Source organism: Trachemys scripta, chromosome 1, assembly GCF_013100865.1.
Source record: "Trachemys scripta elegans isolate TJP31775 chromosome 1, CAS_Tse_1.0, whole genome shotgun sequence".
NCBI lineage: Eukaryota > Metazoa > Chordata > Testudines > Emydidae > Trachemys > Trachemys scripta.
Window position 1 is genome coordinate 235,940,496 of NC_048298.1, and position 15,113 is coordinate 235,955,608.

Sequence of the window (15,113 nt, forward strand, 5' to 3'; positions counted from 1 at the left end):
GCCATTGCTGCCTGTCCGAGCCCCGCTCCGCCTTCCTGCTCCTCCTGCGGCGCCTCCTCGCTGCGGCGCGGAACTTGCCCGGAGCAGGGCGCGAAGTTGTCTGGCGGGAGGCGGCTGCCGGGATGTTGGGGGTCGCGGCGGGAATGACCAACAGGTAAGAGCCCGTCAGCAGCGCCAGCCCACCCGGCCCCATTCATCCCTCCCGGGCCGGGCTGCGCCGGGGGCTCTGCAGCTCCCCCTCCTTGCAGGGCGGCGCTCGGTCCCCGGCCTCCCCTGTCCTCCCGGGGCTTGCGTGTGCGGTCAGGGCGCTGAGTAGGAGCCCGCCCTGAAACTTCCCCGCAACCTCCCTGGGTGCGGGAGGTGCTGCAGTGGCACCCCAAGTCCTGGGGATGCGCTTCACCGCTCCGCAGCCGGCGGCGGCCAGGCTGGGGCGTGTGCGCGTTTATGGGGGTCGTTGGGAGGAGAGCGGCGCTCCCCCAGCTGGGTCATGCGGGCAGGGGCCACGCACCCCGGCGGAACGGGACAGGGAAGGAAGTAGCTAGTTCTGGGCGGACTGCAGAGACCTTGATTATTAGGCAGAGCAGTGGGGTCACTACCAGGTGGCTGCTTCTGGGGGCTTGTTAGTAAAGTGGGAGTGACAAAGCGCCGGCTGTTGAACACTGGGGGCTGCTTCTGCACCCCTGTTCAGCTGGGCCCGGGTTAGAAGATTTTAGGCAGGGGTGGGGTGTGACTCAGATTCCCAGATGCAGCGTGTGACCCGCTCGGGGTGTTCCTCCTGCTGCAGGGTGTGATCTGCGGTTTACAAAGCCTGCGGGCTTTTGCAGCCACACCCAGGCGTGGGTTAGTTTTTTGTCAGTAGTCCCGCCCAGGCTCCCGTTGTGAGGTAACAGCACCTGCAGTTCTCATTCATGCTTTCACAGTGACCCGGCGCTCACCAGGGGCTAGCAGGAATTTCCTTCCAGCTTGTACTTGTAGAGTTTTCTAGGAATTTTTTGTGTTGGGGCAGTGGGTGTGGTATCCCCCGTTCTCTCCTCCCCACCCCCCAGTCATACACTAAGGACGTGTCTCCATTGAAACTCCTGTGTCTGCCCCAGGAATGCTTCAGCAGCATAGAAATACTGGCAAAGCATGCTGGATGCAGCAATATCAGTAAAGCTGTGTTTTGTACCCATATACTAAACTAAAGCCACCCCCCACTAGTGGCAAAAGCACTGCATCTGCACTAGGGACTTGGGCCAGCCCAGCTGTGTTGGTCAGGGATCTACACCCCCCTGACAGATGTAGCTGTGCCAGCAGAAGTCCATAGGGTGCACATAGCTTTACTCTGTTTGAGTTAGCCTACCTCAAATGAGAGCAGCTACCCTGCGAAGCAGTACTGAAGCTGCACAGAGGGACTGGATTAGTGGCTGATGAATTATGCTAACTCAAGTTTCTAGTCTGTAGCTGCACCCCCACTGCATTACTAGCTCAAGCGTTGGCAGCACCAATGCTCCTGACAGGCTGGTTATCTCAAGTTTAAAGGACAACTGAACTCAAGCTATACATTTTTGTGTGTAGACAGGAGCTTTGTTAGGGGTAACACTCAAATTGTACCTTGAGTTAACACTGCAGTGAAACAAGCTGTTCCTCGTGAAAGAAGCAGAAGGTTTGGCTCTTGAGATCCAAAGGTCCTGTGTATCAGTCCTAGCTCCCAGCCTCACACTCCTGAACAGCTTGACTTCTGCAAAGTTCATCTTGCCAGGGACTCTTCTAGAGCAGCTGCTCCTGGAAACTACCATCAGGCTAGTTTAGATTAGTGGTGGTGAGGAAACTTAGACTGTGTGGAAATATTGGGTGGTTGGGAGGGAGGGGAAAGGTGCATAAATGCACTTTTCCCCAAGCCTCCTCCAACTCACTAATGACCAAATCCAGCATGACACCTCCAGCTGGCTTGAAAGGACAGAATGAAGCCAAGAAGGTAGTATTTAGTGCTTTTGCACTCCCTGACCCAGATGCACCAGGTTCTTGTCCACTCTGCTCATCTGGAGGAAGGGATAATAAGGCTGTATGTTTCATTTTATTTACAGTTAAAGCTCTTAGTACAGGGATTTTGGTTTTGGTGATTATTTTTTAAAGCATTGTATTTTTTCCTCAAGTTCTTTCATGTATTTAAATGCTAACGCAGTCTAAACAATTGATGTAAGCAGAATAACATTTTGTGTAAACATTTGAGTGATTCAAAGTGTTTCTATCCTTTGTGTACATCTTCACAATTGTGACTTGCACTGCCTGTGATAACAGACCCATGTAATGATGCTCAGAGCAGAAATTGAGAGAGCACAGTTAATTCTTACTAAAATAAAACTAGTAAATGTGTGGAAGGAGAACATAGAAGAACTGTTTATCATTTGAACCCTGCAGTTAAAATGTCACATTTTACATCTATTTAAATACCTTTGTATGGTGAGCAGGGTGTCCACATTGAGGTGAACTTAGAGACCATTCTACCAAAAAAAAAAAAAAGTGTGCTTTGTCATTTTAATTCCTTCTCCCTTTGCTTGAGCATTTAATTTTTAGATAGACTTTTTGTCTTTCACCATGCAGCTTCTTTGTACTGTGGTATCTAGAATTGTAGTGAGGACCTAAAATAACTAGTGTAACAGCATAGATGTTCCTTGCTTCGGATATAAGGGATTTAATGTTATGACTAGGCTTGGCAAACTGGTCAATTGACAGGCTATTATTTAACCACAGTCAGACATTGTCACATATTCCAGCAAGAATGCTCTTTATGAGACGGTGGCCAACGTTTTAAATTGCATTATGGTCTTTCTTTCTTTCTTCATTTCATCGTGTTTTGCATTTTTCTGAGTTAAAATAACTCAGTTATGTAACTTGTTCTTTATAATTAGGTACAAATATCTAAGCCTTTCGGAGCCCACAGATTCTTACTTTTTTTGTTACTGTTGTAATTGTTCTAATAAATTTAGTGCTTTAAAATATTTGACCATTTTTGACATTTTATTTGATACTATTTGACCAGTCAGTTGACCTATGATTTTTGGACCGGTCAAATGCTCAACCCTACTTTATGACTTAATTCACACAAGAAACAGGAGCATGACTGTTTGACAAACAGTAAATGTCAAAGAAAATGATCATCATTTGTTGAGCATAGGAATGTGTCAATGCTGTATGTAACAGAAGACATTTATCTCTGCCCCAAGGAGCTTATAATTTTAATGAGACAGGACAATAATTAAACAACCCCAGGTGGAGGTTCATGTTATGGGACTATGATTTTCTGTGTAGATTTTGCAATTAGTGTAGAGTCATGCATTGAGTAAGAGTTAATGTGGAGGAGTATGAAAAACTAATAAAGAATAATGAACTGTTTCACTAATTACACAGCATTGTAAAGCTTCACCCGCCGTAAATGTTTCTTGGAAACATATGTTCCAAATTAAAGAATTTTATAAGTCTTATGCTAATATGTCACAATCTTTCTGTGGCAGACAAAAATAACGAATACAGTATGTAGTCCCCAGTTCGCTGAGACCTAGAATGCCGGCAATTTAATGGATGCTGGAAATGTTTAAAACAGCTAACTTGCAAACTGTAAACCAACTAAAGGCTATCCTGTCTTTTTTTTTTCCCCTTCTCCCAATCCCACTACTTGGTCCTCAGCTATTGATTACCAAACCTTGTCTCTAAGAAAACAAAGACGTACTTTGGCTCAGTTGTTTGACTTCACTAGTGTTAACTTTTATTTATAACAAACAAAAATAAAATTTTAATTTAAATGGGGTACAAGAGCATTCTAGCCAGTGATTGTTTCTGAAAGATGCCAGACTGACAGTACTTGAAACGGAGGTTCTCTCTTTATCCACAAAATAGATACAACCGCAGGCAGTAGCAATGCACACTGCTGTGTCCTGCTAATGTGCCTTAGCTCTGATGTGGAGGGACTGCCTCTTCAGGTCATAGAACAATTAAGTCCTTGGCATCTTTTCTGCTGAGACAGCCACTAAATGCTGCTCTGACACATTAATCGGGAGATGAACTGAGACAATCAACTAGGTTGCCAAACACCCAGAGAGCAGTAATGAATTTTGAGGCAAACTCAGCTTGGAGTCCGCACTTGCAGAAACTTGCTGAAATGAACAAGATAAAATGCTCCTGTAGAAGTCCGTAATTCTTGGCATCTCATAAGTCATCTGGGAGGAAGTTTCTGCAGTGCAAAACAAACAAATTGTGTCCCTCTGGGATATATGGGTAGCTGGTGCAGCACAAGAAGTGGATGGTGGTGGGCAAAAAGGTGGTGTGGCCAAGGGATGTGCTGATTTAGTACATCCCCATGGCAGCTTCTCCTAGCAGGGCTCCTGTAGGGCACTGACTGCAACTCTAGCAGTTCTTCACTGGTAGAAATTGCCAGGCCTGCCCTTCCTTGGAGTGAATCCCTCCTGTAACTGAAGGAGAGCGTCTGAATCTGGCACTTAGGCCTTGTCTACACTGCCACTTTACAGCGCTGCAACTGTCTCGCTCAGGGGTGTGGAAACCCCCCTGCCCCCGAGCGCTGCAAGTTTCAGCGCTGTAAAGTGGCAATGTAGACAGTGTACCAGCACTGGGAGCTATTCCCCTTGTGGAGGTGGTTTTTTTACAGTGCTGGGAAAGCTCTCTCCCAGTGCTGGTGCCACACCACATAGCCACATGGCAGTGCTTTAACATTGCTAGTGAAGACATACCCATAGTCACTACTAACATGCTTTGACTATGAACCAGTAACCCGGAAGTGACTGATCACCTGAATTGTCCCCTTGTTTGTGGCTTTCTCCCCTTAAAAGTAGAATATTGAAAAGAAGAAACCATTATCTGCTACAGTAGCATTTTGAGAGGATGTCTTTCTGGCATCAGTAACTGTGAGGGTTGTGGAGCTGCCACATACCAATCTATGAAAATGATATGTTGTAATGGTGTGAATATTGTAAGTGATCTGGTCAGTAAGGAAAAGTTTCTGTCTAACTGTGGAGGGTTATCAGAATTTCCTTTATGAAAGTATTTGATCTAATTTGATAGGGGCAGTGAGAAGAACAAACAGGGAAGCGGCACAGTGACTTCCCAGAAAAATAATCTAGGTATATGTTTGAAAAACAATGGAGCAGGCTTCAAAGACCCTGTCTCCTGTTGTAAACTGTTTTGCCAGAGTGCGGAGTTGCTAGATCAAAGGGTTATACACAGTTAAACTTGTATTTATTCCTTGGGAAAGTGTATGTGTGGGGAGGGAATTTCCATAAGTTGCCAAGAGTGTGTCAGTGAACTCTGACAGGCCGACAGTGAGGCTCTAACAAAGAGTATATAGGGAATTAGTTCTTCCAGGGTGTCCATGTGGAAGATGGTTAGACAACCTACATGCATGTCTGCTTATCAGGTGTTTTATTGCTTTTAAGATCTATTTTCTCTGAAATGTTCTAAATAAATGATACTGTGCTTTAAGGAAACTGTTTAGTCACTGATTACCCCTGACATTATCCTGGGGGGAACAGAATTGCAGGGTATGGACATATGTCAGACTTGCTGAAGTAAATTGTGGTCGATACACAGGGGACTGCAACCCAGGGCTCACTTTGAGAGTGGAAGAGTCACAGGATTCTATGCCAAAGAGACCAACTCAAAGAGGGGTCAGAGGTGCTGTTTGCTTGGTAACCGCGACAATACTGTAGTGATTTTCATTCTAGGTTAATAGTGGCCATTTCTTGCTTGTGATGGTCACAAATCAAAGTACAGTAGTGCTTTTTTTTGTTTTTTAAATGTACTTGTATTATATATAATCTGGATCAAAAGAACCTTGAATTTTATGCCAGCACTTCAGATGGAGAGCTAAGTCGTGTGTCTGTAGAAAGAACTAGGTAACTGATTTTGTACAGATTTTTGACAAAGGTATTCTTATGCTTATGTAAAATTAAAAATAGTCATCCTGGTGTACTGTTATTGGCAGAGTAGGAGTTTCTGCTGGGACTATTGCAGTAAATTGCAAGCTAGCATTTCACAACTGCTTACTGAAAATATGATTTTTTCAGTCAATTTACCTTGTGCTTATAGTGCCCAATTCAAAATTTTTTTTCTCATAGTGATATTTACAGGCAAACATACAAGTAAAATATTGAGCAAAGAAAATGGATCTATATCCAGAGCATTTTAATAAGTTTGAAAAATCAGTCTAGACCACTGCCTTTTTAACTTTTATTCTGTATATTAGAGTGGATGATAAAGCTGCAGACTTCTGGACTCTTATAGCATTAGTGACTATTGTGCATGCAGTGTTTAGGGCCTCCGTAAATCAGAAGCTGTATATAGTACTGGAATGAAATCATACTGTAACCCACAGATTCTTTTTTCTCAGAACTGTCTCCAAATGCTTACTGCAGATAATCATTTAAAGACACACAATATACTCTGCAAAGCTTGAATGGTTAACAAATTCTTTTTTTTTTTTTTTTTTTCCAAGTTGTAGTAAAATATTTATGGCGAAGCACTTAAGGCAAGCTTTTTAGTGTTTTCTGTTGTGGTTTCACGCTGTGTGTGTCATTCTGGAAATTCTGATTCCTCTGCATTTTTGTTCTGTTCCAAATTATCATTTTAAGACTCCCCACCCATTGTAATGCAGCCTGCATTATTCTTTGTCCATACCAGGATATGTTAAATACTGTTAACATTGTCAAAGTTAAAAACAGGGCTTTTCTTAGTGAAGGAAGTGGTTCATCTTTAGGGCCTGTCCACCATGACAAGTTCTGATGAAAGGCCAAATCAAAAGAAGGCTCTGATCTGTTATGTTTTGTTAAGAGCAGCTCTCTATGAGCTGAGTGGTGAAAACATTATCTACTATCTGTTATTACATACAAAATCTAGAGATTGAAGAATCAGACAATTGACACTATATATATATATATATATATATGGCATGTAACTTTTAAAATTCAAGGCATAAAACAAGCCTGAGATTAAGCAGCAACTTTTACTATGGAGAGATTGTTATCATTGTCTGTTTATGGAGTTTCTTGTTCTTTTCTCTGAAGCTCTTTCAGTGACCAGGCACTGGATTATTCGATTTACCATTGATTTGATCTGGTGTAGCATTTTTCATGTTTCTAGACTTAAGAGTGCAGGAAGGTAAACTACTAACTTCACTTTGTTTTAGAAGTTTCTGCCATTTTAAAATCGGATATTTTTGCTGTCTGGCAAGAGCACTGAAAACCTGGGAGACATAGGGAGTTGCTTTCCAGTATTGCTGACACGAAAGCAATTATGAGTTTAGTTTAAAAATAACAGGATTATTTTTTTAAATACACTTCGGATTCTTTTTATTTGCCTCCTTGTTTTGGAGTCTTTACAGTGTATTTGCATCAAGTTTTCATGTCTTTTTTCACAGCCACGTAGGCTAGTAACTCCCTTTTTAACTGAAAGCTGAGATTCTCATGCAATAATTTATTCCAGAAGCGGGGCAGGAAAAACACCAAATATTGTAACACTTACCATGGCAAAACCACAAGAGTTGGCAATAACCGTTTCTCATTTGGAGTTTCTTCATGGATGTATTCTGCCCTCAATGCCTGTGCATAACACGCATTGCCATTAATGTGTTTTCTGCATATAATCAGAAAATTAATCCTCCAATTCAGCTCCACTGCTAGCCAAAGGTTTGAAACATCTTGAAAATACTGTGCAATTTTTAATTGGCTGTACAAGAGTCTCCATGAAGAGATTGTCCAGCTGGTCTTAGTTAACTCTAGAGCCTGTTACGCACCACAGTTAATTCATTTTTTTCCATCAGCTGGAGAACATTGGGAGATAAATCATACCAGACAAATGATAGCCTGTGCAGTGACAAAATGTTTTGAAACAAAGGTCTTGTCTATGCTGGCAATTTACAGCGCTGCAACTTTCTCTGTCAGGGGTGTGAAAAAACATCCCCCTGAGTTCAGCAAGTCTCAGTGCTGTAAAGCGCCAGTGTAGACAGTGCACCAGCGCTGGGAGCTGCTCCCCTCGTGGAGATGGGTTTTTTTAAGAGCGCTGTGCCGCGACCACACAAGGCATGTTAAAGCGCAGCCGCGGCAGCACTTAAGCATTGCCAGTGTAGACTAGCCCAGAGTGACCATCCTTTCTGTAGTCTCAGAACAGAAATTTGGTGTGTCATTAACACATGTTTAAATGGTGTGTATTTGAGCATTATAGAAGTGCCTGATAACAGCTCCATCGTTCTAAAATGGGCTTAAATCGTGGCGTAAATTCCTTTTTGTTTCTGGTAAAATGTTACACAGGGTTAGATTTTATGTTCTTTGCATTTTCAGGGTCAAATGTTTGGTTTCTCTTTATTAATTTTTAATAGGAAATCTTGGAATTTGGGTGGCTGAAATTTGTCCATGGAATTCCTACTTTTCATCGTTGACTGATACCTCTTAAATAAACATTGACTGTCGATTTTTTTTTTTTTTTTTTTTTTTTTTTTTAAAACTAGGTAGGGAGGTGGGTCCTAAGTAGATCTGGTACAATGGGCAGCTTGTGTTTTATTTAAATGTTGGATTTAGGGTCATTTTAGCTTTTTTTCCATGTTAGAACTGTAAGTTTTTAAGTACTGTGCACACAGGCCTGAATGATGAGTGGGCTGTTCCCCTTCCTCCGCCCCTCTGCGAGTCTCCTCAATTCCAGGAGTTCCAGAGGCTGCTTCCTAGAGCAGTGGGGGAATGCCCTGGGACACTGAGGATGGTGTTCATGGTTGGTGCAATGGATGGGGAGTTGCTGTGTAATAATCTGAGAACTTTGAGGAGATGTAGTAATTTTATGAACACTACACGTGACCTGGCCAGGAAGGAGAAGTCATTGTATGTTGGGCTATAAGACTCCCCTGTTTGCATGTGATTGCTCTAGCTTAATAAGATGTTTTGGGGGGAGGGGGAGCGCAAAGGAAAGAAAAACACAATACACCTCTACCTCGATATAACGCTGTCCTCGGGAGCCAAAAAATCTTACCGCGTTATAGGTGAAACCACGTTATATCGAACTTGCTTTGATCCACCAGAGTGTGCAGTTCCCCCCCGGAGCATTGCTTTACCACGTTATATCAGAATTCGTGTTATATCAGGCTGTGTTATATCAGGGTAGAGATGTAGTTATTCTCAGCAAACATTGCGGGGGAGTTACAAGACAATGGCATAATTCCAGGCCCCAGGTCATAGTGACACAGCTGTTCAGTCAGTGCTGGGAAGAAAGAGATCCAAAGAACACTAAACAGTTAAAAACCCTTCTCAAGAGAGGAGGGGAGGTCAGTTGTCCTGGGCTGACAGAGGGAGAGGGGCTCTGTGGAGAATGGCATCTGTATGGACTGCTGTCTTTATAAGGTCTGTTTTCTCTGAAATCCTGTTCTAAATTAATTGTATTTTGCTTTAAGAAGGCTATGTGGCTAATGGATACTGCTGTTTGCCCCTAGAGAGAACAGAACTGCAAGCACTGAAGATAACTCACTCCTGCTGAGGTAGTCATGGTTGATACACAGGGGACTGCAGTCCAAGGCCTTGTCTGAGAGTGGGAGAATCATCTGATTCTACCAGGAGGCAGGTGACAGCTTGAGGTCTGAGACTTGAGGTGGGTGCACTTGAGAAACCAGGAGGGATCAGGGTACAATTCACCCAGTAACTGTGACAGTTAGTAGTATTGGGTGGAGCCCGTGAGCTGGGGGTGAAGACCGTAACAAAGTGTGCAGAAGTGAAGACCTGAGTTGGAATACTTTTTGCCAGAGGCAGGGAGAAATTTGTTGTAGAGGAAATGGTGGAGATGAAGGTGTCACAGTTCAGGACAACTGCACCTGTATTCCCCCTCTGTGGTCCAGCCAGGGCACCCACTCTAGGCTTCAGCTTCCTGGGCTGTCACCTCCCTTGAGTGGAGACCCACGTCTCACTCCCTTCTGACTGGGGTCTTTCCAGGCTGCATAGTCCCCTGACTATACTGTGAGATCCTAGCAAGAAACTCTGGCTGAGCAGGCCTGCTTACTTTCTTTTCACAGACTAATGATAATTTCCCACAGTTACAAGGTACCATACTGCACTTCCTATGCAAACCTGGTTTATTCTTAAGATAAAAACATTACAGAGAAAACATACTAAAAATAGTAAAAGAACCTACTCACATGCTAATAAGCTTAGTAGTCATCACCCCATCCCTAATGCAGGCTCTGGCAGGAGTAGTCCTTCAAAATCCCACCCAAAAGCTTTCTTTATGGTTTCAAGTTCCTCACAGCTTCAGCTTAGAACAAGCATCCAAAACCTAAGTGAGGAAGTTTAACTTGCTGATACTCACACCTTCTTGCCAACTGTTGGAAATGGCTGAGGTCCACCTTGATTGCATTGGCCTCGTTAGCACTACAAAAATAATTTCCCCTCTCTTGATATTCACCCCTTCTTGTCAACTGTTGAGAATAGGCCACTTCCACCTTAACTGAATTGGCTTCGTTAGCATTGACCCCAACTTGGTAAGGCAACTCCCATCTTTTCATGTGCTGTATATTTATACTGCTTACTGTATTTTTTCACTCCATGCATCTGATAAAGTGGGTTTTGGCCAAGGAAAGCTTATGCCCAAATAAATTTGTTAGTCTCTAAGGTGCCACAAGGACTCCTCGTTGTTTTTGTTAATTCAGTAAAGTGTCTCTTAATTCTATAAAGTTTGTCAGGGATATTGCAGGCTATTGTCAAGTCTGTCACAGAAGGTTTGTGAGAATGAGAGAGAATGAGGCTCCAGTGCCAGTATGATAAGAGGACAGAGGGTGCTATAGTTCACCCGAGGTGGTGAGGAACATATGGAAGGGGAAATAGCCTCAGTGGAAGCTTGAGGACAGATTCAGGAAGCAAATGCTGCAAGCAGCAGGAAAGAAACTCTGGGTAATGGTGTGGGGCAATGGTGCAGATTGGTGGGCAATGCAAATTAGCAGATAATCAAGCAGTGGGACACTGACAGACAGAAAAACAGTAGTGCAAAATAGAGATGTAAATAGCGTTTTAAAAAAGTAACTGTTTAAACTATGAAAATTGTATCAGTTAAACATTTAACTGTTAACGAGTTCACAACATAGGCATGGGAACTATGGGTGTGGGGGGGTGCTGCAGCACCCCCATGTTTTACGCAGGTCCCAGTTGCTGGCCCCGCACTCGGGGTTCTGGCTGCCGGCCCCATGTAAAACGTGGAGGTGCTGCAGCATCCCCTGCACCCCTAGTTCCCACACCTATCACAGCAGTTCCATAGCAATGGTCCTGATGCTTTTCAAGGCATCTTGGGTGTGGGGATTGCTAGGATAAGCTAATGGACAAACTTTGGGCACCCGTGAGCTGAGTGAGATAGACTGATTATTATGCATACTGTAAGGAAAGACTTGCCTTTTTGCAAGTTCAGTACTGATTGAGCAAAGCAACCACTGCTTACAAAATCCTATAATTGTGGTAAATATCCTGTTGCAGGAGAACATTTTATAAATAGCTGCATGTATGCAAGGTATGAAACCTGACAGATTAAAGCTATACGTTTCTTAATTTTTTTTTGTAGAGGAAATATGTGGAATAAGTGTGTCGTTTCTGGTGGGAGAGAGGTCTTCCTTATGACATCTGAAGAGATGCAGGTTACTAGAAGAGCAGAATTGTACACAAAAGTATGCTTTTGTGCTATGGTGAATTTGCAATAAGAACACCTATGCACAAAGCATTTTTGTAAGCCTAGAGATTTTGTTTGTATATTGTGCTTGCTTTTTTAAAGATATGTTTGAATTCGATCTTTCTCCATCCCATTCCAGCTTCTCCTTCTGCCTGGTCTTGCAGTGAAGTTACTCCTGTATGGATTTAATCACTCTTGCCATAGAAATAATTTTAACAAATTCAGCCTTATGACTTCGTTGCAGGATCCAAGGGAAGGAGAGCCTCATTTGTCATAGTCATAAATGGCTTATAATTAGAAGGGGCACAGAAAACAGAAACAGATCAATGTATGTTTAAATATATGTTAGTTTATGTATCTTCATTCAGTGGCTTCACATTTTTACATTACATTGAGGAATCAAAAGCTGTTCATATTAGCATATTGTTTATTTTTGTGGCATTGTGTATGGTGCATTATTGATGGTAAGATCCCGGTGCAAGTTAAACCACATATGGAAAAACTGGGTGGTGGGTTACTACATTCTAGGAAAATACATTTGTGCTGTCTTTCTTGCTCTTGTGAAATGCTGAACTTCAGAAATGCAGACAGTATTGTAGCAAAGGATATTGTAACGGGGGTTTGCAATAGACCTCATGGGAGCTGGAGTAATCTGTCAAGGGAATATATTTATGATGAGTTCCTGTGCTACTTTTAAATATTTCAGAGAGTATGTAGAGAGAGACACATTTTCAGCTGTGAAAACATTCCTGAAACGTGATTGAACTCAGACTTTTAAAAAATTATTGTATATTTTCAAGTATATTGAGTTTATTTTCTATTACAAGATACAGCCAGTATTATAATTATGTTCAAAGTGGATTGAATGGGATAATGTCAAAGCTGCCATTCAAAAATCTTTGCTACTGCATTCACATTTTTTCCTTTTTGTTAGCCCACTTTTGGCTTGCCTTATTTTAGTCAGATATTTATATATGACGAATCTTCTGGAGAGGTTTGTTTCAAAGGGTTGTTTGCTTTGTAACTGGATGTTTAAGTTCTGAGTGTTCGCATATTGTAAGATATTTGCAAATGTCCCTATGTTTCTGTGGCTATGGGGAGATGTATACAGGTCTGTCGCATCTTACGCGCATTTAACATGCGTGATTTCAACTTTATGCGATCGGCAAAAACAAAAAAACAAAAACAACAAAAAAAGAGAAATAACAATTTTAATACTATACCTGTAGTGCGGGCGATTTCGCCCACCATTGAACTCAATGGAATTTTGGGTATATGCGGTTTTCGCTTTACGTGCTAACCGTGGAACGGAACCCCCGCATAAGATGAGACAGACATTACATTTCAAAAACTGTAGGAAAACAAGATGATGAACTGCTAACGTATAAGTATTGTGACAAAGTCAGACTGGACAGATGTAAGAGAATGGGGGAAGGCAGGTATGTCAGCCCTAGAATGGTAAAGTTTCTTTTCTCCCATTAGCTGAAAAAAGATTAACTCAGGTCAACTAGGGACACTTGAGTCCAATTAAGGGCTGCTTGTGACCTTTAAAAACCTCTCTTCTGGTGAGATGGAGGGAGGGAGAGCTAAGCTATAGCAGGGTGAAAAGCTGCTCTCCTTAGGGGAAGCAACAAGCTAACTTCCTGTTTAGGGAAGGACTGTCAACCTAGAGTCCACATAACAAGGCAGCATCCCAGAGCGGGGCCAGGGGAAAATGTTCCCTTTTTGTATTATGATCTTGATGTATTATGTACTATGACCCAATACTGCTTGGGCCTGCCCAGAGGCCCACTGTCAAGGCTGATTCCCCACTCTGGCACTTTGATTCTAAAAATTAATACTGGCCACTCCAGGCTGGTATTAAACTCCCAAGGTTACAACTTCTCTCTGACCTTGGATGGGTAGATGCTGCTACCACCCAACTGCAAAAAAAACCCTTTTTGGGACCCAGGAAGGCAGACTTGGGAATTCCTTTCTGTGGGGTACCCTCAAGCCCTTTCACCCCCTCTCTGGGGAAGAGCTGAGAAAGAAAACAAAAGAAATCAGCTGTTGCCACCAACTAATTAAACAACATATGCACAAATCTCTTAGGAACAAAAATCCAATACTGTTCTTAAAAAAGGTAAATTTTATTAAAAACAGAAAGAAAGGAAATACATCTGGAATTTAGGCTTTTTGCTGGATTAAAAAAAAAAACAATTACAAAATTAAGAATCAAGATAGCTCTCTTGAGGTCCAGCTTGAAGGTTACAAGAAAAAAACAAAAGCACCTGTGGTTAGCACAAAGGAGTCCACAACCCATAAAGAGATAAACCTAATTGTGTCTTGCTAGACATTTCCTGATCTACTTACATATCTGGGGGTTTCAAATGAGTAGTTTCTAGGTATGATCTGGTGATTTTTTCATACCTGGCCCACAGCTTTTTTACAGCATAGCTCCAGCCCTGTTTCTGCTCTGTCCCCTCTCTTGGTAGAACAACAGACAGACAAAGGGAATTTTTTTTCACTATTTTATAAAGTTCTAACCCTCCCATTGGCTCTTTTAGTCAGGTGCTGACTCCCTTCCTGTTACCTATGGGCTTTTTTAACCATTTACAGGTAAAGCAAGTAGAGAACAGCTACTAACAGGGATTTTGTAGCTAATTGGCTGGCTGGGTGTCCATAAAAGTAAGCTCCTCCACCCCTTCATTTATCACACCCACCTTGTAAAATACTGAAAAATAAAACCTGAATGAGGAATAAAAACTCTCGGGAGTGGAACTACTTTATTCCAGGACCCCCCCCACTGCTAGAGGGGGAAATGTTGAGCCCAGTGAGGCGGTGGAAGTGCTTTTCCACAGTATAATTCATATCATGCATTTTAAAAAATCTTTTAAAAATAGACTTCTGGTCATTCAAATTTTGCTGAAACTGTAATGTATCCAAGCTGTTTATAAGCAGTTGCCTTCAATTAAGCCTGGGGTCGGCAACCTACGGCACGCGTGCCAAACATGGCACGCGAGCTGATTCTGAGTGGCACGCAGCTCCCTCCTGCGGTCTCAGCCCCCCCGCCCACCGCTCTCCCCTGCGGGGGCAGGAGGCAGAAGCTTGGTTCTGCAGCAGCCAAGCGTTCCTCCTCCCCTGCTTCTTCCCCCAGCGTGGTGTTTCCTGCCCCGCCTCCTCTCCCTCCCTGCGCCAATCATCTGATGGTCCTAGCGGGGAAGAGCAGCAGCGTGCACACAGCTCCATAGAGGATGCAGAGAGAGGTAGGGACGGAGCCTGGGGGAAGGGGGTGGAACAGGGCATATCCCTTCCAGTCCCCTGCCATGAGCCGCTCAGGGCAGGGGGCTAGGAGCACCCCCACGAGCCGAGCACCCCAGCCCTCTACCCTGACCCCACCACACACCCCAGCCCTCTGCCCTGAAACCCCCCCACCCCAACACACACCCAGCCTTCTGCCCTGC

At 43.2% G+C, this 15,113-nt stretch overlaps 1 protein-coding gene across 1 annotated transcript in view; it reads left to right on the top strand.

Annotated features, from left to right (window-relative positions):
- The window catches only part of LIMS1 (LIM zinc finger domain containing 1), a 127,687-nt gene continuing 112,574 nt past the window's right edge, over positions 1-15,113 (top strand). Inside the window, exon 1 of the mRNA XM_034758074.1 lies at positions 1-154. Coding sequence (XP_034613965.1) covers positions 123-154 — 32 coding nt within the window. The 5' untranslated portion in view covers positions 1-122. The remainder of the gene's footprint in view (positions 155-15,113) is intronic.